The sequence below is a fragment of the Taeniopygia guttata genome, chromosome 5 (genome assembly GCF_048771995.1).
Source record: "Taeniopygia guttata chromosome 5, bTaeGut7.mat, whole genome shotgun sequence".
In the NCBI taxonomy this organism is placed as follows: Eukaryota; Metazoa; Chordata; class Aves; order Passeriformes; family Estrildidae; genus Taeniopygia; species Taeniopygia guttata.
In genome coordinates, this window is record NC_133030.1 from 50895756 (window position 1) to 50920401 (window position 24646).

Sequence of the window (24646 nt, forward strand, 5' to 3'; positions counted from 1 at the left end):
CATTCTTAATAATTAAATGCAGCAACAGGTTTATGGGGGACACAAAATCTGATCATTCAGGTAAAGAGATCTTTCTTGATGTACAACAGCAGTGGTTTCAGGTTATATGAGTCAGCTTAATTAATTTCCCACCTTTTATCCTCTGTGTAATTTTAAAACTTTCTCTTTTTGAGTCAGTGAAACTTTTGGTTTTTTTAGGTACAATTCTTAGCTTTAACAGTTAATTCTGGTACTTTGAGAGACTGTTTTCTGTGTCAGTTATATTCAAAGGTAGAGAAAACCAACTCAAGGAACAAATTAAGATATTTATTTTTGCATTGTTACAAATTTGGGGGGGGGGGGATTTTCCATTAAATGTATTTAACAGACAACCTATTTGCACTCAGGCCTTTCAGCATTTTAATAGGCCAAAATATATGCTTTTGGTGCCATACAAATTATGGTTAAAAATAATTCTCAAGGACATACTGAGGGGACAAGAACTTTAAGCAAAATAACTCAAGTTGAAATCGTCAATTCCCTTCAACAGTGGTTTCTATTTCATGAGATTATATTCTTTACACTAGCAAACTATATACAAACAATACCACAAAACTACCATAAGTGCAAAAATGTAAAAAATATACACAAACATATACACAAATTGCCGTGTTTCTGTCTGAGCTACCTTACAGTTAAGAAATCCAGTACAAATGCATGATTTGTATTTATGTATTTGACTTGTAAGTATCTAATATTTAATTGTAAACAAGATTCAGCATGTAGAGCAACTTAAAACAGTTGTCAGAAGCTCAAATCATGAGGCCTGGAGACTGAAGAACTGTGCATGCTAAGATCCAAACTGACATACATACCCACACATTTTGACTTACCCTGCAGGGGCATTTAGAGTACTTAAAAGATTTGGATGTAACAAATTCTTGGATTTCATTGTTTTACAAAATGCATACATTTCAGTGCTCAAAGGAAAATCAGTATCACATTTGCAGGTGCAGGTCTTCATGTTTGGTAAGAGTGCCTTGTTCATAACCATTGAATAGCTTTTTGGTTTATTAAGAAACCATTCTTGGCAACTCAATTAAGGAACAGTAAATGAAAGCAAGCAATGGATGTTCACAATCAACCACTTAGTGAGCAAACAGAAGCAGACACGTGCCTTAAGCACAGATGAACTCACGGGGATTATCCAGGGAGTCACTGACAATGCTGTTCATTAGGCAAGTACACATAGGGCACACTGCACTGCTAAAAACCAGCGGGATTTAGAAGAGATAGTGGAAAGAACATGGAAGGTGCCTTTGCATTGATGTGATGATTTGCTGCTCTCAGTCACTCCTAAGATTCTCAGCAAGAATGGTTTGTTTTACAAAAGATGGCTGTCTGTTTTTCAGGTACTTCCAGGCCACTTATCAATGTATTATTTAACACCTGGATATTTAATAAATCCCAGGATGACAGTTCTATTAGGATGGTGCTGAGCAAGTAACAGGAATAGCAGTAATAGTGTTAGAGTGTTTGGAGAGAATTAGAACATTGTCTATGCCAGTTTAAAGCCTCTACAAATATGAAAACTGCCCATATCTATAGCAACTGATTTCAGTGGAAAATTCAAGTACAAGAATATTCTTTACAATCTCCTTGTGCTAATGGAAAATACAGTAATGTGATCCATAGGCTCCCATTTCCAGGAAATATGTCCAGAGTCTAATCTCATTTTGTGTAGTTTTTAAGTGCTTGAAAACTCTTGCAGTATTGAGCAGAGCATCTGATGAATCCCTTCTCATACATGATACTTTCTGATTTAAAACACAAGTCAAGACCTACACGACACATTCTGCAAACTAATCTTAATGTAAAGACTAGTTTGATAAGTTTTGTGATTTAGGGTTTTATAAATTTCAAACACTGCAACAATACAGAACATATACCCAAAAATTAGAAAACCATTTCCAAAATAAAATGTTGAAAAAAAAAATTAGAATCAGTTTCACTGAAATAGTGCAATAAAGTGCAAGCAGGAAATGAGAGGGTTTACATAGTGAAAAGTGAAGTTTAATAAATTTGTACAATCTGTATTGTTAACAATGAGAGACACGCTATAAAAATGTTTAACCTTGACATCATGCCCTCATATAAAAATATATTCTAATTACCTTGCAATACAATTAGATCTTGACAGAATTGAAAAAGAAATGAACACTGAAATGCTGCTTCTTTTCAGCAGTGTTTGAAAGGCAGAAAATATGCAGATTTATGCTACTGCAGTGTATTTTAATTAAGTGGATGAAGTTGATTAGCTATTTACTAGTACTAGCTAATTACTAGTATACTAATTCCCAATGAAAAAGGTGCATTGCTACTTACTTGCATTGATTCACCACCACTTCTTGAGAAGGCATTCAGGAGGTGCCACATTGCAAACATGGAAACTCATTCCTGTGCAAAATGCTCATGGCTTTGAGCTCTCACTAAAGCAGAGCTCTCTAATTACTGAAGTATGCACAGCAAGTATTTTTACATCAGAAAATATTTTAGGTTATTAAATCTGCAGATAATTTTCCTCTCAAAAGCATCTCCTCCTGCTTGCAGCAAGTCATTTACTTGAAATAACCAGGTCTTCACAGTGTACCACAACTGCAGTGATTCCAGTGAATTGAAACGCAACTTCATAATATCACCTGTCACCCTATGCAGGAATTTCTGGAACTTTGTTTTATGAAAAATAAAGCAGACTGCAGAAGTCTTCCCAACAGAGGGGACATTTTCAAAACCTTTACTGTCCAGCCAGATTCTTTGGTGTTCAGGAATACCTAGTATAGTATCAGTGTGAACAAGCAGCAATTTTTTTTTTTTCCTTCATATACTCCTGCTTGTCCCTTAAGGCCCATCAGCAAACTTTCTGCTAGAGGCAGGTTAATTGAAAAAGGAGTGAAAATACTTCCTCATCACCCTTTGAGACTAAAGTCTGGTCAATAGCATCTGATGTCCCCCTTTCAGTGGGGATTTTCCACATGGCATATGGGCAGGATTTCCACTTTTGACTAGCACAGAACTATGACAAACTTACATACTGGCTAGTCATTTAATCTACTGAAATTCAAAGTAAGTACTTTTGTATTCAAAAGAATCTTTTTATTCTCCAGTTTTTGCTAATACAAGACAACAAAAAGTTCATTATTGCACATCTATTGCCAAGACTTTCAACTGCCCCAAAATGGTGCAATGTCAGGTGCTTAGTAAAGCTCTGCAGAGATGCATGTCACCTACTAAATGGTAAATAATGTCAGTACCAACTTGGATTTTTGAAGTTTTGCTGTCCTTTTTTAAAAACCTCTCACCCATTCCCAGTTTCAATTAAAGGACTCCAAATATTCACTATCAAATAACTGATGACACACAATCTAAATTAAGAATATCTTGTGAGAGCAGCAACTTTACAACAATACGAACTTTAAATAAAAGCAGATTACTAAAATAAAGTCTGTATAGCCTTCTAACTATGACATTATAATTTGTTTTTACTTATTATTTTTCATTCTTACAAAAAACTGTTGGTGACAATTAGAATTAACTGTTTTCCTGAAGAGTAGGTATTTTTAGCATTGTAATTAGTGTAACAGTAGACAAAAAAAGTTTTTACATATAATGAGTTTAAATAAATTTAAGACACTTTTCTGTAGGATCATCATCAAATGATGCTCTTTTCAATAATTTGTATAAGCTTCTAAACCACATAAAGGATAATGCACATTACATTTTATTCACACTATAAAAAAAGCACAATATACAGGCCATATCCTTTAAAGTGCAACACAACAGAACATTTCTGCAACATTCAGGTTCTTCAAAAACCCACAAAAGTAGGTATTTAGTATTTAGGAACAAATTCTGTTCATAGATGTATTGACACTGAATCTAAACTCTGAATGGTAATCAAGCTTGTCCTTGCTGTAAGTGCCACGTTAAAAGCGATGTTTATGACCATTTAACAGTATTATCTTATTTGCTTCCATACTAGACAGCCTCATGTCTCATGTCCATAATGAAAGCTTTTATCCTTTAGTCAGTGAAGAGCATCTGCAGAGCCCTTTATAGAAGGCAGTTCTTTGACCTATGCTCAGAAAACCTCTTTAAAATCCACTTAGCTTCACCATACAGGCTACTGCTTCAGATGTCAGATCTACCAAGAAAAATATGGTAAATGGAACAGAGCAAGCATGTCTCTGAGTTGGCAGCGCATGCTTCACTATGTTTGGCACTATCTACCAAATGTATTGGTAACACGCATTATAAACACGTACCAATTTGCTTTTCACTTCATAAATATTTTTGGTTGGGTGTTTTCCTAGAAACAGTTGGAACACCTCATTTGTTCCTGAGAGGAACATGACAAAACAAAGTGAGCTCCGTCTAAAGCTGCCAACAGGACATTCTTCTGCATTTCCAGCCTTGCTACCTGCCTGCTGAGCCTGATTTACAATCTCAGTCCTCCCCAAGGCGCCACTTCTGAGATTCTTCCTGACGCACATCTGGCCTGATCTGGTTTCTCATTCCACCCAGAACATTTGAGGTCGCCTCTGTTGCAACAATGAAAGGTTTCACCACAGTTGGTGGGATTTGGCGGAGGACTCCTCCCACTGCTCCAGTGACTCCTCTGTTCTCATGCTCACGAGCAGCAGTCTCATAGATAGTTTGGGCTGTGTCCGTAATCCCCTTAAGAAAATAAAGGAAATCAATTATACTAAAAAAGAAAAAGCAGCCTCTCCTACTTTTAAGGGAAATTTTAAACTGCTCCACATTTTTCTTCTTGGTGATTTGTATGATAACTGTAGTAAAGCAATACTGATATAAATATGATTTAGTTCTTCTAATGAGGCTTAAAATAACACTCCTATGGACTTAGAGATGTAACTATTTCATTTCATATGGTGGCACATATTGTGCATCTTTGGGGTACTGTGAACTACTGAAAAAATGACAAAATTTTCTGGAAACTCAGCTGACACCTTACTTCACAGACACTACATAAGGTGCAACTAACAAAGTATAATACGAAATAAAATAAAAACAGGTCAGCATTCTAATTTATAATACACTGTCATGGTAGAGAAAGGTTTCACTTTTAAAATCCTGCATTATGCTTAAACTCTACCTTCCTCAGAATTTACAGTAACTGCAATAGTGGTTGAGCAGAAAGGGAAGGGAAGGTTGGATGCCACAGCACAGGAAATCAAGTTTACATGGCTCAGAATAATTGTAAACCATTCCAACCGCAGAGCACTCAAGTCCATTCACACTCATCTGCCTGACATCTTAGGTTTTTTCCTATTTCCATTCAAGATTTCTGTTGGTTTATGATGATTGATGAAGACAGTTTTGTTCTAAGCTGAAATCTCCATTCATTCAGGCTAAACTAACATCTCTTATTTTATAATGCCATTTTAGGAAATAATTCCTAACTTTGGTTCCCAAGAATTGCCTCTGCACTCACCTCTTTCACAACACTGTAGGCCTTGGCTACACCCTCTCGCAGGTCGACCGGCTGAGGAGCCAGGCGATGGCGGGGGAACCGTTTGATCTTTTTTGCTTCAATGAAGGTAGGCCCTGGTGATACCATGTCATAAGCAGTTTCTGCAGCTGCCTGCACATCAGGGGCAAATGCAAAACACATAAGTGCTATAGCACCTGATCGTAAATTTTAACTACTAATAGGGTGATGTCATTGAAATAAAAGAATTCTTATTCCACAAATAATATTCATTTGCATCAGATTACAGTTTTGTACAAGAACTTCCGGAATGTGCAGCTCTAACTATACATTAATTCCATAATGAAAGAACTAATGTTTGGGTGGGGCTTTCTCCCCTCCTAATTGTTGTCTCTTCAAAGGCATCCTCTAAACTGCATAAAATGCTCAAGATAGAAACTGAACATTTGATCAGTGGAATTTCTTACAAACACACAAGCACACATATAATCCCACTTGTGATTAATAGCACTCGTTTTCTGACTATATATCTTCAAGCTAAGGCATATACATATATTATTTTTCCAAGATTAGGTAGTAAAAGTGTATTTTCGTTGTATTTTTGTATTTTTTATATTAAGAAACATAAATTTATTAAATTTAACACATATGCAATGAAGTACTCATCTTTCTCAGCATCAGTGATTTTTTTAGTGAAGCTGAACATTTTCATATTAAACTGTACATTGTAATGCATTAAAGACATTAAGAAACAAGTAGCAGCTTGGGAGTTCAGCAGTATTTTAACAGTTTTCTAATCACTGCATTTGATGCCATAGCTCTCATCTCACAGACTGCTGCAAACTTTGCCCAGCCTCTGCTCTCCTATTTTAACAGCTGCCTTTTCTTTTTTAATAGATGCTCCCTACCTAAAATCCATAGCATTAAGATATTAGCTTAATACAGAGAACTTTCTAGCCCCACCTCTTATTTTACATCTAACCTCAGGAGTAATACACTCTACCTGTATAGTCTGAACCATTCTGTTTGTTAGCTCCAGTGCTGCCATCGCAGTGGAAGTACCAAAAGAAGCTGCTCCTCTTTGAAAGCCTCTGACAATACGACCGTCCTTGCGGTACTGCTCTATTGGCAACCACACCAGGTCTTTCAGACCTTGCACTGAAAATGAAGACACAACAACAAAGTCAGACAATTCTTTTAGATATGCAGAATACCTTGAAAAGAAGTGAAAACAGGAGGCAATATGATTTGTGTTGGTTTTTTTGAGAGGGAAGAAGGTGTTGTTTGGTTTTTAAAGAAACAAACACATTCATATGTAGCTGAACAGAAGTAAGAATTAACTTACCTAACTGCACAAGGGAATGCATAGGCCCTACTCCTCCCAAAATTCCTGGTAGCTGGTTTTTCTTTATATCATTAAGCCATTCACTGATGGCATAGGAGAACAATTTATCCACACCTAATAAACTAAAGTAAATACAATTATTATTTTTTTTTAAAGAAACAATTCCTAATAAGATAAATGTATTCATTATTTACTGACGTAAAAATGTCATTTAAGCAAAAGGAAAACTTCTTCAAATGTCTTTTGTTGCTGTTGGCTAAGCCAAGTATTTCAATTGTATATGCTTCATAAAAAAAACTCAGAACTATATATAATCACATCCAATGATCATATATGTATATATATACACACAAAACTATATGTATAATCACATCCAGCTCCATAGGAAGTGAACATGAAACTAAAATCCAGAGCTTATCATCAAATACAGCAGATATATTAAATTCTGTTTGGAGTTAGAAGTTCTTGAATTATATATTTGAAAAAAATCTATAATCAAGAAATATTTGTAAAGTCAAAAAGCATTCTGGATTTTAGAAGAGCATCTTAAGATAAAATTTGCTTTGAGAAACTTACCCGTGTCTATAACAAAGCCTCTTCAGCTTTAATTCTGAGCAGTTCAACTGAGCAAGCCCAATAAGAATCCCAGCTAATGTTCCCTGTAAGTGAAATATTTTGCTATCACATACACTTACTCAACGCATACAACCTGTAAGAAATTACTTCATTATCTCAACTCTTACTTGCAAATCTTCTGTCTAAACATTCTCTCCCAGACTCCCAAATGCAACTTACAAATGCAAGTGCTATGAATCATGTTACAAGGAAACTTGCAAAAAAGGAAACTTAGCCTAACTTGCTACTTAAAGAAAAACACCTGGATACGAGAGGACTTCTTCAGAAATAATAAGCTATAATAAATTATGCAAACATAGTTCTGGCCTTAGTGTGTTCTAAAGCTACCATATTTCATGTTTCGATTTCTGATATCTGGACAAATTCAAGAAGTTGCTGCTTTCCATATTTTCTTACTGATTTGCCATGTCAAAGTACAAGCCTTGTGCAAATAGGCTTCTAAACTCAGTGTGATAAAGAATGCTTTTTTTAACAAGAACCATGGGCATTTTTTTTTTAATCTGTAATAGATTCTGTCATTGCCACAGAGGCCCATATGTTACTAGACTGCAAAGAAAGGAAACAAGGAGAACAAACAACAATATTTTGTTCTGGCATCAATGAGGAAAAAATAAAATAAAATGCATGATTCTGGGATCAGACAGTGATATCATACTTTGAGGGGCATTGCAGCTATACACTATGATTTCAAGCCAATCATGGAGCTCATTCAAGTGACATTCAAGTTCTATCCTGGATTAATCACACTGTGGGGATCCACCCCTAGTTTTCCAATTAAGAGTGAAACAAGTTAAGCTTTACTAAAACTAAGGGGGTGTTTTATATTTGTCATAATCGCATCATTTATGAACAGTGAGCATTCATGGGGGGGCAGGGAAGGGAAATCAAAACAAACATCAAATTTTTGTTCTATAGCATCAGCATTGTACACAAACCTGATCCATTGAAACATGCTTGCCATGGTAATCAAGCCGTATTGGAACTTCTGATGTAAAGCGAAATTCTCTGGGACATACAAAGGAAATATTATAGTGAGAAACATGAAAAGGATATGAAATTATCCTTCCAAAATGAAACTCATGGCTTCCCATTCTCCTGGATAGGATATCACCCATTTCTTTACAGAAATCCTTCTGTTACTGAGTTAGTGCTTCAGAATAAATTCCAAAGGCAAATTCAGCTTTTCTTGGTTTATTTACATCTATTTCAGGCTAGCATTTGTAATAAATTTAAAAGTCCTGCAAATGTGCTACTAATCCTGCAAGTGAGTATGTTAAAACAAGAAAAACAAGCAAACACCCACAAAATGATGATTTTGTGGGCAAAATTTAGTCTTGCAAGTGGAACTTGATACAAAATTCTGTTGGCAATATATGTGGTGAAATAGAACAACAGCTATGCTATTAGAAGTTGCTATTACAACTCTGCACTGCTTACCACAGTACACATCTGTTGTTAGAGGCACTTATCATCTGAAGGCACATGAAAAAAACTACTGCATAACAAACTACAATTTTGATAGTCACTTCCCAATAAAGTGACTACTTTAGAGTTTCTCTTGTGATATCTTAATTTCATACCTCTCTTCCATATATCCTTATATCCTCTTCCCTTATATACATCTTTGATTTTATTAGATAATTTATAGTTAGACAATGAGAACTACAAACACTGCTCTTTTTATGCACTTGTAAAACATCTCATTACTGGTTCTCTGTGGGGCAAGATTTAATTTTTACTTCCTTGTGCACAGTAGTGTGCAAAAGTTAATAAAAATCACTGGTGACCTTCCAGTGATAGAAAAAAATATATTCGCTTTCTACAAGCAACCAATAAACAAACAAAAAAATGCACCTTGCCTGAAGGTCTGAATAGTTTATCACCACACTTTCTTAAAACATTTTATAACAAAAGTTTACCTGAAAAATACTGGCTGATCACTGTATGATGTTGTTTCTTGTGAGAAATGACCATCATCTCCATTAACCACATCCATGGAATCAATGCCACCATTTTCATTTGCTTGCTTGTGTGATGCAAAAGAAATGACTGGACTTGGTTCCTTAAGGCTGCTGACATGCCTGGGCAAACTACACGTAACTTCAGCACCAGGAGACTTTTTAACTAAGAACAGAAATTACACACAGTAAAGTGATGCATATTTTTCACAGTGATTACAGAAAGATTTTACTTACACAATTACTGCGTCCTTATTAAATTCTAATTCTTATTAGTAGGAATTAGTAGGGCAATATTTAGATTCTCTCAGTTTTTGATAGAAGTTATTACATGCAGCTGAAGTTGAGGTTAGTGCATCAGCATAAATAAGGAATCTGGTTCTAATGGCAGTACTGCAGAGTGCTCCATCACCTATGCATTTCAGCATGACATCTCAACAGAAATAGGTGAAGTATAGCTGCTAAGAAATATCCAAATAGAGTTAATAGTGGAATGTGTTTTTCAGTATATACTGCTTTTGCATCAGATAATGCAATTGATAAGGAGTATCACTTCAGCTGCATATAGACATTATTACATAGAGACATTAGATGTGTAGACATTATATACCCCTTGCATAAAGTATTCTGTTTGTTGTCTAACATAGAACTCAATTTTATAAATAAGCAGGACAATGTATTAGTTTTATCTAAAATAATAATAATAATAGTGTCCCAAGGGCATATACACAGTCCTCAATTTTCCAAAAGCTCTTACATAATATGCTCCAATTTTGGTTAAACATTTTACAGAATTAAGATTCCAGGTGTTGAAGACCTTTGTTCATATTTCTAAAATGAAAAGCTTAAATACCAAGCTTTTGAGTTCTAAAAAAATCAGTCATTAATGTTAGTGCTCAAACCCCACCATGAGTTTTTACACACACAAGATTCACAAGTGACTTTATAGATACGTACAAATTAAAGGACAAAGAAACAGCACTTCTATGTTAGATTTCTTTTTAGAACTATACCTTCAGGATCTGGAGTAACTAAGAGTTCTACTTCTGTAGAAAGGCTAGTGAAAAAGTCCTTCAGGAAAAACAAGGCATCCTAATGGCAAAAAGTATAATATAATCAGGTTAAAATAAATACAAAGACCTAATTCTCTAAAAACATTATCTACTATTCCAGATCTATTTCTACACAGATATGACACAAAACTTTTTTTTTTTCTTTTTGATCCTTTAACATATGCACAAATCACATAGGAATCTAGGACAGAAATCAGCAAGACCCTCTTAGCCATTGCATACTGCTCCATATAACAGAATTTCATGATCTATCTAGCTTGGTCTTAAAAAATTCAGGGCTATTTTCATCATTTCTACTTTCCTTTTGGAGACTGTTCCAGAACCCAGGTGTTTTAATGGCTATGAACTTTTCTCTGATTTGCAGTAGAAGGTATTTAAATATAGTTAATATTCTTCCCTAATACTGTCAAAGTCAATCAAATCAGGGCTTATCACTGCTTCATTAAAAGTCATTAATATCTATGGTATTAATGTTTTAATAATATCATAAAGCTATGACACCCCAGCTTTCTTTTCAGACAGATGCATCACACTGGTGCCTTATTCATCCTATCACTGATGACAACCGGATTTGTTTTTCCATTTTTACTTCCAGCTGATAAGAATGACAGCTTTAGCAGTAATAACAAATATTTCTAATGACTGCAGCAGCCCTGTGCTTCCACAAAGCTGTGGTTAATTTCATAGAAGTTGTAAAGGGGAATTTTGTTAATAGTACAAAACGTAAAAGACTTTAAAAAGTAACCAAGAAGGAACATATTTCCTCCCTAGATGGCAGTATTTCCAGGCCATTTTTTTCCAGATGAAATTACTAGGCACACTAGACAGAGCTCAGTTTTACTAAGAGTGAAATGAAAACCGGGTCTCTAATGTGTGTTGAAAGAAAGAAAAGGTATAGAAATTCTAATTATGCTCCAAGAAAACCCAAACCCCACGTAGCTCTCTGAAGATGGCAAATTAAGGAAGAAATGCCTCAATAAAGAGTAATAACTGCACTTCACATTTGCCAGCACAAACATATACAGCTCTTACTGATTTATCAAAACCCCAATATTTCTTGAATATATTAAAAATACCTTGCACAAAGCCCTGCTAAAGAAAGTAAAAGAATTCTGTTCTTCCTGCCACTGCAGTTGATAGCAAGACAAAGCCTTCAGGTTACAGAAACATTCCTCAAATGTCAAGTGCCCTTGACCAACATGTTGTGAACCACTTCAGTATTAATGATTAACCTTATTCTATTAAAAACAATGAAGTCACTTCATGAACAAACAAAACCAGATCATTCAAGAACAAGCAGTTATTTTTAAAAGCTGTGATTCCAAACCCTTTGAGATTATCAGAAGTTCCAGGAGGAAAACTTACTGAGAAAACAGTTTTGCCTAAAAATATTCTTAGTTTTTAAATTAAAAAATATTGTCTTTACAATAGCTGGAACAGAAGGCAAGTTCTAGTATGGATATAAATGAAGCAACAGAGATCCAAAGATTAAATAAAAAAGGTATCACACAAAGAAAATGTAAAACGTAAAATATGTATGATGGCTAAAAGTATCTGGTTAAAAGAAACCACAGGTATCATTCAATAAAGAAAAATGGATTTTATTTTTTGCACTGGCACAACCAACCTGGTCAATATTGAGGCGAAGCGGCATTAGTGAAACACGTAAACAACACTCCTGTGGAGATCTGCCAGACTCTGGACGGACATGTAAAGCTTTAACTGTTAACTGAAAAAAACCAACAAGATAAATAAAAGCATGAACATTCACAATTATTAAATCTCAGAACACCAGCTGGGAAAAATACTTATTGTTAAATCTCTGTACTAGTACGATTCCACTTAGCAATTACAGTATTGAAGAAAAACTTCCTCTGAATATTATAAAAAAATGAAGTTACAAGAAACCCCACCAAAAAAATTCTAAATCCTTTACAGAACCAGTAAGACTACTGTATACCATAAAAATACAAATCTGCATGTGAAATTGTGAAAGCTGCCAAAGTAGTCCTGCACATTTTTTTTTAATCCAACAATCTCAAACCCATTAATATCTGACATGCTGACATTCAAACTGACTTTTGAATTAGCCCTAATATCCACAAAGATTTAAGCAAATAACTATCAGTAAACTGTATTATTTCAATGTTCCACAAGCTGACACTTCTGCAAGATTAAGAAGTGCACATAGACCCTACAATGATAATTACTACTGAATTGTAAGAAATTAACATTTCAGAGCTGTACCATGTTTGAATGTGCTTTTCTGGGCATCTCCTTACTGCAGTAGAGATAGAGAAATTTATTCATTTGTGATGTAGCTAAGCGATCTCTGATTTCCAGATCTTGAACAATAAAAACTTGTCGTGACACTGGCTGCTCCAACAGACAGGATTCACCTTCTGCACCACCTGGAGGATACACCTCGTGCTGGAATTTCACCTTTTAAAAAGCAAAGAAAACCAGCACAATCAACTTCATTGATAAAACACCAGTTAACAGCAGGATACTTACTAAAAAGGAAAAAAAAAAAAAAACCCAAAAATCAGGGAAGTATACAACATATAAGAACTTTTAAAACTGTCTATTATTTTAAATTTACAGAAAAACTATTAAGATTTTTGAACACTATTCAGGTTTTTACATATCTAGCAGCAGAAATTTTGCAATTTCTAGTTATGTAAATGTTCATATTTTAGCATGTAAATTCAAGCAAAAAAAAAAAAAAGAGTACTGAGTTTGATAAGGCAACCTTACTGACATAAGATAAAGAATGAATTTCACTTTTTTAAACATTGACTCAGCTTTTTCCTCAAATCCTGGCATCTTTCTTACTTCATGGTGAAGCCTGTACCAGACAGTCCTCCAGTTCTTGAATCTTTCACCCTCTAATACTTAAGAAAAACTGTTTTTTCCCTACCAACTGACTTCTCAAGGGGCTTCTTGTGGACTTGTTTCCTTTTTCTTACTCACTTTACTCCATATAAATCTAACTCAGCACTTTTATTAAATTCTAATTTATCTTCGTTTGGCCACCCCTTGATGTAGCTCTCATTTCCAGCTGTGGTGACCACAAGCCACCCCCAAATCCCGCCGCAGCGGAACGCTGCTGGGCGCGCACAGCGAGCGCGCAGTGGCCCCTGCCGGCCCCGCGCTGAGCCCAAGGCAACACCGTTCGTGACACCTTTTCTTCTCCTTCATTTCTTTCAACATTACTACCCAGCTGTGTACCAAGTTAGGGCTTCAAGCAGGGGAAAAAACCTTTATACTGCCTCAGTGCTAACACCAACTCTCATTAAGTATCTGCAAACTGAGAGATGGCTATCATTCTACATATGAAATTTTCCAGGTGGAGTATTAAATGCTTCCCCTTTTCCTCCTGTTTATTGCAATGTCATGTTTTTTCTAGAAAAGACTACCCTAAATATCACGTATTTCTGGCAAGCCTGAGGTGTTAATGGGATGAATTTTAAGTTTCAGAAATGCACATAGACTATAAAAAGGCCTTTATTTTTATGTAGTGCCTTTCATGTTTATGGAAACATTTTAAAACTTCTTATTTAAAAAGATTCTGTTATTTATCCATTTAACATGAAATATGTTTATCTCCTTGCCAATATTATTCACAGCACCAGAAAAAAGCATCTGGTTCCTATGTTAGAGCTAAGCACAGCCTGAAAGCAACTGTAGGACATTTATGCCTAAAGGGTGCTAAATATGTTAGGAGAAACAAAGAAACAATACTCTGATTTAACCAGATGTTATTTCATATCCCGTTATCAAATTGATACACTGACTATTCTCAAAATATCTATGTCTTATTTTGTTAGAACACTTAATTTCGTAACAGGGGTACCTATTCAGAATGGAACTGAAGAGAGGAAAACAGAACAGCAGTTGTAAAACTTGGTTATAATAAACAAAAACTTAAGAATATTGGAATGAATATACTCCATCTTTAGAAACAAGCTTATTCAGCAGTAAATACTATGCTAATACTAACAGTTTTTGTTGAACAAATTCTACTTTCATCACCATCAAACTGCTCAGATGTAGATACTGTTGAAAGAAATAGTACTGAACTCTAAGGAAAAAGTGTTATCAAAGGAGTATAACATGTAAAGATATCCACGCAGAGAGTCACGGCTGAAGGTGTTTCTGTACTCACCTTGCTTAATTGTATTTCCATAAGGAAGTCTGGGTTTCTTCCTCTTCCTCCACATGCTGTATTCCGTCCATGCCTTGTTGGTGTATGAGAAGGAGAACTATGGGGACTTCTGGGAAAATTAAAAGGAAAAATACACTTTTGCAGATTAAAGTTATCCCACTGCTAATCTTAAACTAAATGCACCAGATGTAACTTCTTACTATTTTAATTGTATTCCAAAAAATCATTGAAATTATGTTACAGTAAACGAAGTAATTATTTTTGTTCAAGTAAGACACATCTAAGCAGAACGCCAGGTGCACGTATCCTACCAAATTAACATTCATAAAACATTTCCTTAGTTTTGGCTGTAACAATTTTATTCTCTAACTCACGTGACATCCTGTAAATCTAACACTTATGCTCCTTAAGTCCTGATCTCTTTAGGAAAAATTGACAACCAATATTACCTAAAACAAAATCCATCCCTCCACCCCGCTCCAAAAATCAGCAAAATCAAACCCAACTCCTCCAGGTTAAGACACAGGAAAAATACACTCTGATGTGTGGAGCTGAACTGAGTTAGAATATAGAAGATCTTTCAGATCCCTTCCAACTGAAACCATTCTATGATTGATTCCTTGTGAGAAGGGAGCCAAGAAGCAAGCAAGGGAGACTTGAGATTGAACAATAAGATTGCTCCAAATCTAAAGAAATAAAGTATTTCTAAATTTTCTAACTCACATAATTAGACCGAACACTTACATGAAACTTTTAGCTGGAGAGGTTGGTGGTGCAGTCCCAAAATCCCTTCCACCATAAAGATGCCAAATAAGAGATATTTCCTTTACAACATAGCGTACCAGAGGAACAGGAAAATGAAGTGGAGCTTTGCTTGTATCTGTTTTTTTAATAGGTTGACTGAAATGATTTTCTTTTATGATAATTGCATCATCAACCATTATTTTTATAACTGGTTCTTCCTCTTTTTCCTAATTAAAAAAAAATACAGCATTGAGAAGGTGAGATCTGCTTTCTTTATTGAGATGTCTAATTCCTTCTTATAAAAAGGAAAACTTCTGTATTGTCTTCTAAAGCTTATACAACACATGATCTGTTTAAAAATGTTTCTTATAAAATACAGACAAAAGCATATGAAAAAAATAGAACCTGCGAAGTCATTAAGAACAGCAATAAAAAAAACCCAAACCAAAACAAAAAACTTCCCCACCCAAACTATAAACAAAACTAAGTACTAGTTGAAAGCAAGCAGAAAACCACAGAAGAGCCCAGGCCACCCTATTAGCACTTTTGGAAACAAAGAACTATAACTGGGGAAATGCAGCTATTTAATCAGGGACCCAAGAACTGCTTCTATTAGGAAGAATATCACCAGACAACATGCAGAGGACAGACACTGGTGTAAAGTGACACAAAAGCTTTTGTCTGAGGTTTGGCAAGGATCTTAGGTCCTTAGAAACATTTGAGAGCTTAGATTAAGAGAGAAATGAACAAAAGATTAGAAGATGAGCAAAGCTGCTGTTTTGATAAATGCTGGTTTTTTGCTTGTCACATTTTTTCCTATGACATTATTTTAAGTTGATATGACAATGATAAACATTACCAAAATGCAGGAAAACTGCCAATACAGTTTAATGTAACACTCAGGTGAGAGAACAATTACATAGTGATGAGATACAGAAAAATCATATCTATTTGAAAATACTTGCTCTCATTCCTAACAGTAACAACACATGAATTCCTTCCAAAAAGAAAAGCATCACTAAGCAATCACAGAAATCTATGATATCTTTGCCCAGGTTTTACATCAGCTACTTGCCCAGGTTTTACATAAGCTTTTTTCTAAATCAGTTTAGATATGGATTATTTTTTGGTAACTTTCAAAGGATCTTACAGCAACAGCAACTTTAGGAGCGAAAAGAATGCAGAAGTCATCACTTTCAGCTGGAACATCTCCCATGGCCTCACTTATCAGGTGATGAGTAAATGAAGCATAAGTGGGACTTGGCTCTTGTGAGACATTTCCACTTTCATCTGGAAACAGGAAGAGATCTGAGCAAGATGGTTCCTGAGTTTGAGATTTGTCATCTAAAACTCCTGGGAATTAAAGGAGGGTGAGAAAAAAACATGTTTCAGTGGAAACATCCTTACAAAATATGAAAATTAAGTAAAGTCATGTTTGCTACTTCAATTATATCAAGGAAATTTGCTCGTTATATCTTGAATCAATTCCTACTAATAATACACAATTCTCAAGTTTCTCATTCTGGTATCAAAACCTGTCAGTACTACAGTGACTGCTCACCCTCCACCACAGAAAAGAAGACCAGACATCATGAAAATAGTAATGGAAGAGAAATCTGCTTGCAGTACAAAATCCTTATCAAATTTAATCTTGAATGACACTCCAGCCGTGATATGGAAGCCACAATCCTGTGATAAAATCAACTATCTTGTTCTATCTGCTAATTGAAACAATTCTGAATTTCTTCCTGTGACTTGGAACTTCTTCCTGGACCTCCCTCACATACAGAAGAGAGGTCTTTGATTCCCCTACACTAATACTCCTACAGAATTTGGGGTCTTGACAGAGTCCCAGAGACAGATATTGTCCCTGCTGCTTTCAGTACCTCAGTCATGATTTGACTAGAATCTCAAAGTACTTCTGCATTACTATTATTAAAAGCAAGAATCTGTTTCATAGTTTGAAGACTTCAGACATCCTAACTACCTGCTCCCATTCCTATTGCAGAATCTCTACATACACAAAACTTTCAACGCCACTTTCTTCCCAGAAAAGTTATACTTTATATGTACTGTATGTCTTCAGGGGATTCTCACCATTAGACTCTTGCTTGATGGCAGAAGCAGTCTGCTGAGTCTCAATTTCTTCCATGGCATCACTCATCAAATCCCGTAAAATCTGCTGCTCTGATTCAGCAAGGCCTGGTCCATGGGAAGATGGTTGGCTAAAGGTTTCTACCTGTAGGAGAGGAACTATACATAGTTACATCTCAAAAACAATAAATGTCAAAAAACATTTTGCTAGAACAGCTTGCTTCACAGCTCTTAAACTGTGAGAAAAAACACCTTAACTTGTTAAATAGTCAAGTGATCTGAAACACCAAGCTGGATGATTCATAAAGTAGGTTAGAACATTATGGTTCAGGGTATTTAGATCAGAGTACCTGGACAGCTCATGTATGTCCTGCAATTCTCTTCTTTAGAGAAGAATAGAGTACAAGAGGTAAACAGCAGAATGTGTTGAAATATTTAGGGACCAAAGCAGAAAAAAAGACTATTTTAATTCTGAAATATATTTGAATTAGATACAATTTGTTAATTTCATTGCAGAAAATCTCATATTATTTGTAAATAGAATGGGGATTAAAATATATTACCAAGAAGCAGAACGTTTAATTGCTATCATTTTGCCATTCTATACCTTCATTTTTGGCTTGCTAACTCCTCGTTTAACCTCTGTCTTAGCAGGTGGGTGTAAATCACCATAACTTGCAATATATTGTATGAGATTCATTAGTGCAGCACATGAATCAGAGCAGGTACGAATATGGATTACATCACTGGAACAGTGCAGCTCAAAACGTGGTTTAGTCTAGATAGCAACAATGAAAAAACAAGAATAAAGTTGAAATTATGCTAAAGTTTCATTAAAATGGCACATACACAGCTGTTTTTAAATTATTTTACTTAACTAGTCAAAAATTAGTTAAAAAACACAAGTAAACTGAAAAACCTTCTTAGATTTTAAGTATAATAAAGTAATTTTCAAATCACAATCTCATTAAAATTTTATGTTTTATTTTGTTATTAAATACTTACTCTTTCTCCCTCAGAATCAGATTTTACTGTTGTAATGGTTAGCTCCAGCAGTCCCATATCCATAACACGAACATAATCTGAAATACGATAATCAAAAAAAATTACTAAGAAAATAACAAAACCCTATATACCTACAGTTATAAACCCATTAAAACCAGCATGAGCTGTAAAGGAATCAAAGCCTTTTATACCTCTGCGTTTCCTTCTTTTATGAGGCTTACTTTCAGAGTTCAAGTTTCAGCAACTCAAACAAAGAACTTGAAACTTTCAGTCCAATGTATCACGCCCACTACCACCATCTGTGTGCAGTGTAATCTTTTCAGATGTTTACCTTCATCCCATCTGTGTGAGTTAGAGAAACTAAGGCACACAGAAGCTGAATGACTAAACATTCTACCAGTTTTTAGCTGAAGTGAGAGAGAATACATGTTCATACTGTACTAATCTTTCAGCACCATGAATAACTTATTTCTCCTCTTTTGTTGTTTGAACAAAACAGGCATACCTTTCCTGTGCCCTCTACTAGAGATCTCTTACCTAAGCTAAATACACCTTTGTGGGCACAAGGTTTCATTATTTCTCCAGCTCATTTGGTAAATATTGATTCAAGCCCCTCAGTCCTTAAAGGTTCTTACTATTTCAGTGAGAACAACCCAGCTGGTATAATTCTTTTCAGAACCTAAAATTCTGTGCCACAACAGCACCTTTCAAGTTCAACTATTTAAAATACATATCTCATGAGATCTCTGTTCTATGAAAAGAGACTTGCCCCCCCTTATCTCCTCAGTCCTCTTCTTCAATAACCTTTATGTATGCAGAATAGGCCTGTAATTTTGTTTCATTAGTCACATCTAAACCATCCTTACCTCTATGGAGGTTCACCACGACAGTGTTGCACTTGTCAGACAAATGCAAAGCAGCCTCATCTAAAATTATCCTGAGAGACAAAACCAAGATGCAATAAAAATGCTAAAGAAATGCTGTGCAATTAATAAGTCAAACAAAATTAGTATATAAAAAATACTTTAAAACACAAATATAACTAGTATATCTTAAATCCAAACTCTTTAACCTTTCATAATTTTCAAATCTATTGTTAATTAACCATTGTAAGATATTTTCCCCATTGCTAATTATATACTTCTTACATTTCAATTTATATATTTCATCCTTCCTAGAATAAGAAATAATGCCTTAATTATTAACGCTTATTTCTATTTCTGTCTTCTTCTCTTCTTAATTAAGTTAACAGAACACTTGTTTCAAAGGTCACTTAAAAACTTTTATCAATTAAAAAAAACAACTTGGTAAATATTTCACAACAGAACAGGTAAAACAGAATGAATATTCAACTGAACTCGTAAGAAAATTATTAGAAGTTACCGCTACTTTCATCAGTCATTAAATATTCAATTTATTAATACACTGTCGCCAAGTAATAATTCATAAGATATCTTAAGGTCTTACTAATTCATAAAATAGACATAAGATTAAAATGCCCTGAAATGAAGTTATTAAAAATGCAGAATTGCTTGCTGTTTAAGGAAGCAATCCAACTAAAAAGTATAAATAAACAAAATTATTTCACCTAATAAAACAGATGGATTATATGTGAGCAAAGTGTATTTCAAAAGATGGAACCAGTGTGATCATTTATATAACACAAAAGCTTCTGAGGTCAAAAAAGGAGACAGGCATTACAAGTTTTACAGAAGCTTACATGATTCGTAATCATTTAAATCATACCTGAGAGTAGAAGAGGATTTATCTACTGCAACACTGCTGGAAATGCTGAATGTTTCAACAGTAAGTAGCGATCTCACTGGCAAAAACAAGGGCCTAATATCAAATTGGAAAAACAAATTAATGTGTTGTAGCTATTTGGAAGTTCACTCAAAGCCTTATAGATTACCTAACTCCATCTTCCCAGACGGAGGCAAGTCATACCCTTCTTTAAATTCCTTCTAGTTAAGTGACCTCTGTTAAGTATTTTTCCCAAAGTGCCTAAATGACTATTATTTATAATATGCAAACTTGAACATTCCTGAAGAGTAAGTATACAGCTGCAGTGTCAAGTGACAGTTTACTTACCTGTAATCAAGAGCACAACTCCACAGATGTACATGAAAAGTTGTAATTGTAGCTGGAGGACTATATCCCAGAACAGGCTCATCAGAAATATTCAAAAAATATAAAATCTAAAAATCAAACATATTATTACTTCAATATCTGTTAAATTAACAAAAACCACACATCACAAAAGAGCAAAAAAGAAAATTTGTAACAGGTATGACAATAAAATGTTAGCTTAGTAGAAGGAAAAGGTGTGAACAGCCTCAGCTATTTAACGATGCTTACTCAGGATCTTATTAGAGAGAAGTATGGCATGTAAACAGCACAAAAAAACCCCATAAAAACTGCAGCTTCAAAGGTATGGAAAAGACCAGTCCAGATACACTCAAGTGGCTCCTTGTAAAAGAGCTTCACAATGCATTTTTGAAATACTGCTCAAATACAGTCTTATTCCTCTTTGTAGCTATTATTATAGTGTTTGCATTTTCCTTGCTCTCTCCCTGAAAAGTTAACATTTAGTTAATTCTACATTGCTCAAATTATCTTCAAGTATTTCTTGAGGGGTGGATATGGGAAATACACTCAGAACCATGTGCACATTTATTGTATAAACAGCTTTTTCATGCACTACCACAGAAAACTAGCTGCTATCCTCCTCTATAAGATCTGTCATAGTTCCCTCTCAAATATGTTACACTACAGAAATTCCCAAAATATTCCAGGCCTGGGGTATACCATCAGTGCTAGTCTTTTAATTTTTTTCTTCTAACTACCTCTTTGGGCAACTTTTTATTTGATTCCTCCCCCTCCAAAAAAGATTGCCTGTGATGCTCTTGGAAATGTTACTTGAGAAAAATTTCACAGAGCAAAGAAGCAACATGGTGTTAAGCAGGTTACACAAACCCACAAGAATATTATGCTGAGGAGAAAATCACGGCACAGCAGAGTCCAAAGCATCAAGTTCAGCTCCACACAGTTATACAGTAACAATGCATGTTAAAATCAGCATATTGTACAGACTAGAGAATAAACAGGAGCAGACTGTCAAGGGTTACTGTCTGTAATCCAGAATGGGGCAGGTACATACAATGACACTGCTCCTGTGCTAATGGCATGTCTTGCCTCACATGCTCACACACAGAGCAAGGGGCTCCAGCCCTGTCTGCTGTGCTCTGCCTCTGCATCCATATCTATAACTACAACCCTTCTCATTCAGGAGTGTTTGTGTAAACTGCTGCTCACTGCCTCCCCCAAGTCCTCCAGTATGCTTTTCCAGCAATACAAACCAGGAAATATACAACTGAGAAATGAGACTTGAGGGATAAAGTGAGCAGAAAGGAAAAATATAGAAATACTTTCAGAACTGCAAATAACAAGTTTGCTTGTTTTGACGGTATTTTTAATTTAAGGATTATTTACATACTTGAATCGTATTGCACTTCTGAGATTTTTCATCTGAATTTTAAACAAAACCCAAAACTCAAACTCCAACAGAATGAAGTAAACCTCGCCAAGAGCCTCCCTGACATGTTACGGGCAGAAGTTAGGATGACAAGAGGAACAGTACCAAGTGAATAGACAAGAAATAATTTAAAAGTAAGATTATCACCTGCCAATGGTCTCAAAAAGGAACAGGAAATAAAGAATAACACTTTCAAGAGCAGAGTATAATAACATGGCACAGCCTAACATCAAGATTTTCAATCAATATTTAGTTTGATAGTTAAGGCAGTGAGACTGAAATTGAAGTGTAGTCAAGAAAATGGTAGCAACCTGACCTGCTCATGCCAGCTTAAACCTGAAGGCAACACACGGTGCTGAAGGGTGGCTCCTCGTAGTCCAACAGCAACCAGAAATTCCTGCACAACAAAGTTGCATGACTTGGCTTACATGAAACATGTAACTATTTCCCATCTAGATTATGAAACTGTGTCATCCTTCTGCTCCCAAAAATCTCCTGGTGTCTAGAAAAACCCTGCTTTCCAATACAGAAACCCTGGATAATACAGTATCGTACTTTTTGCAACAAGATAGTGCAGAAATGGCAGCTTTTAGTGGTAGGAAGGGAAGCTGCCTGTACATTCACTCTGGGATTCAGCAGAAATTTCCAGGAGTACCAACCTAAAGTAGTTAATATGCGAGACAAATGAACCCCCAAAACACTTTGGTGGTCTGCAGAACCCTTCTTTAGATAACTCAACCAACCTGTTTGCCAGCTAAGAGGTCCTCTTTCAGCCACACTAAAGAATGTTACTGTCATTTACTAGTCCCATGCCAAATAGGTAAGCAAAGGCTGCCTATTAGAGGACACTTATAGTTAACTGCAGTGAAATTCTATATTTGTTCTTGCCTGTTTTAACAGAGAAACTCAACAAACCAAACAAAAAAGGTCAACTATTCAAAAAATGCATTCAGTAAAGAAACAGTGTGATCAGCAAAGTGAAGCATTAGAAGAATTAGTAAATTAAGCTGCTGCTTAAATTTTATATCCACCCAAAAGATTCTAACAGAAAAGTATAGTTTGAAAATTAGTGTCTTAGAACTATATGGCTTCTTCATCTATAACCCTTCTAACTCTGTGTCTAGATGCTTCCATATAACTGAGATAACTCAACTTATAAAAGTACAAATAACACAAACCTTTGTATTGCTCTCTATTTTATCTGATTGGATTTTGACTGCAACAGTCAGCATACTTGGACTATCCACTCCTACACCATCTGAAGTAGTCTTACTAAGACCATCCTCTTCAGAAAAACAAATAGTAGGCTCTAACCAATGGGGACGTATTATGCTGGGCAGTCGCACTTCAGAGGAAGGGACAACTCCATCTACCAAACCTGCAAAGAGATTTTGGAATGAATTACCAAAGCTGCTACTGATGGAAGTGCGAAAGAAAATCCTTTTTATGCTTAATGCCTACAAAATCATTTTAATTACCAAAGTTAGTCAAGCACAACCAAGAATTGTGAAGGGAAGGTTATGGGTGATCCAATATTTAAAATGACAGTTCTAGCTATAATCTTCAATATGGCTGTTAGGGATTGAGTTTTTTATTTGCCCAACAAAATAGCGAAATTTAAATAAAGGACAGAAATCTTCTACAGGATACATGGAAGAACATGTGTCTCCTCTCCATTTTATGAGATAGAGACAGGCTAATGTCTAAATACACAATAACTAAGCCTTGCACTGAAATACAAGTATCACTGATTCAGAGGTATCTGAGAAGGAAACCTTGAAAGGTTTATCTACATGGGGGTTACCAGACATAGACAAACTACGCAGCCAAAATTCATCACCTGTGGATGACAATTAGCCACTGAGGAAAAACACAGCAGCCACTGGTAACCTGTAGTTTTTTGAATTAAACAACCAATAACATGTAGGAAGAGTGCATTTGCATAGTAAAGAATAGGCTGTACAGCTAATTTTCCAGAGAATCACAATATGTCTAAAGACGAGCAGTCGTCTGGAAAGTTGGAGCTAAACTGTAACTAAACACAGTTATAATTAAGCTGCATTACTACAGCATTTAGAAACATTAGTTGTAAATTCTATTCTTTGTGCCAAATGATACACTATGAGACAAAAGAGAAAAAAATACAGCCTTTTCCTTAAAAAGCTTCAAGATTAGTTAATTTCAAATTTAGCCCCAAAACAACCTCAATCCCACTCCTACCTTGATGATATAAATTGAGGCTGCTAGAATGGAGACAAACATAGTGTCTGTCCTCAAAGCCTTCATATTTAGTCACACTGAAAAGGGAACCACCATTGAACTCAAACCAAAATTCACCATATTTTCCTTCCACTGTACTTCCATCATCCTGCTGAAGGAAGAAGAGAAATGATAAAATTATTGTTTGCTGACAGTTTGCTGCATTTAAGCAGCAAAGTCTAAATTAACACAACACTTGTTACCAATACATGTTTTCCTACTTGCATTTCAGTTATTCTCATGTGAAGCAAAGTACACAGAATTTGCAAAATACTGTGTTGCATTACTGCCTAGTTATAGTAGTATAAACATTACAGAATTACTTTTAAAGACACTACCTC

The 24646-nt window shown here is 35.3% G+C and overlaps 1 protein-coding gene across 3 annotated transcripts in view; it reads right to left on the reverse strand.

Moving 5' to 3' along the window:
* Positions 1-285: 285 nt before the first annotated feature.
* The window catches only part of ATG2B (autophagy related 2B), a 45693-nt gene continuing 21332 nt past the window's right edge, over positions 286-24646 (reverse strand). The window contains exons 21-42 of one of the 3 annotated variants that reach the window (XM_072930381.1): positions 24267-24414; positions 23225-23424; positions 22363-22443; positions 20603-20709; positions 20258-20350; positions 19378-19448; positions 18512-18588; positions 18114-18284; positions 17510-17651; positions 16563-16765; positions 15413-15639; positions 14669-14777; positions 12748-12942; positions 12128-12229; positions 10441-10519; positions 9389-9593; positions 8405-8474; positions 7410-7492; positions 6834-6955; positions 6492-6646; positions 5492-5641; positions 286-4713 (exon numbers count right to left, since the gene is read on the reverse strand). In XM_072930381.1, the coding sequence (XP_072786482.1) occupies positions 4483-4713; positions 5492-5641; positions 6492-6646; positions 6834-6955; positions 7410-7492; positions 8405-8474; positions 9389-9593; positions 10441-10519; positions 12128-12229; positions 12748-12942; positions 14669-14777; positions 15413-15639; positions 16563-16765; positions 17510-17651; positions 18114-18284; positions 18512-18588; positions 19378-19448; positions 20258-20350; positions 20603-20709; positions 22363-22443; positions 23225-23424; positions 24267-24414 (3021 nt within the window). In that variant the 3' untranslated portion in view covers positions 286-4482. Of the gene's footprint in view, positions 4714-5491; positions 5642-6491; positions 6647-6833; positions 6956-7409; positions 7493-8404; positions 8475-9388; positions 9594-10440; positions 10520-12127; positions 12230-12747; positions 12943-14668; positions 14778-15412; positions 15640-16562; positions 16766-17509; positions 17652-18113; positions 18285-18511; positions 18589-19377; positions 19449-20257; positions 20351-20602; positions 20710-22362; positions 22444-23224; positions 23425-24266; positions 24418-24646 lie in introns of all 3 variants that reach the window. The other 2 variants (XM_030274931.4, XM_030274930.4) reach the window with 2 other exon arrangements.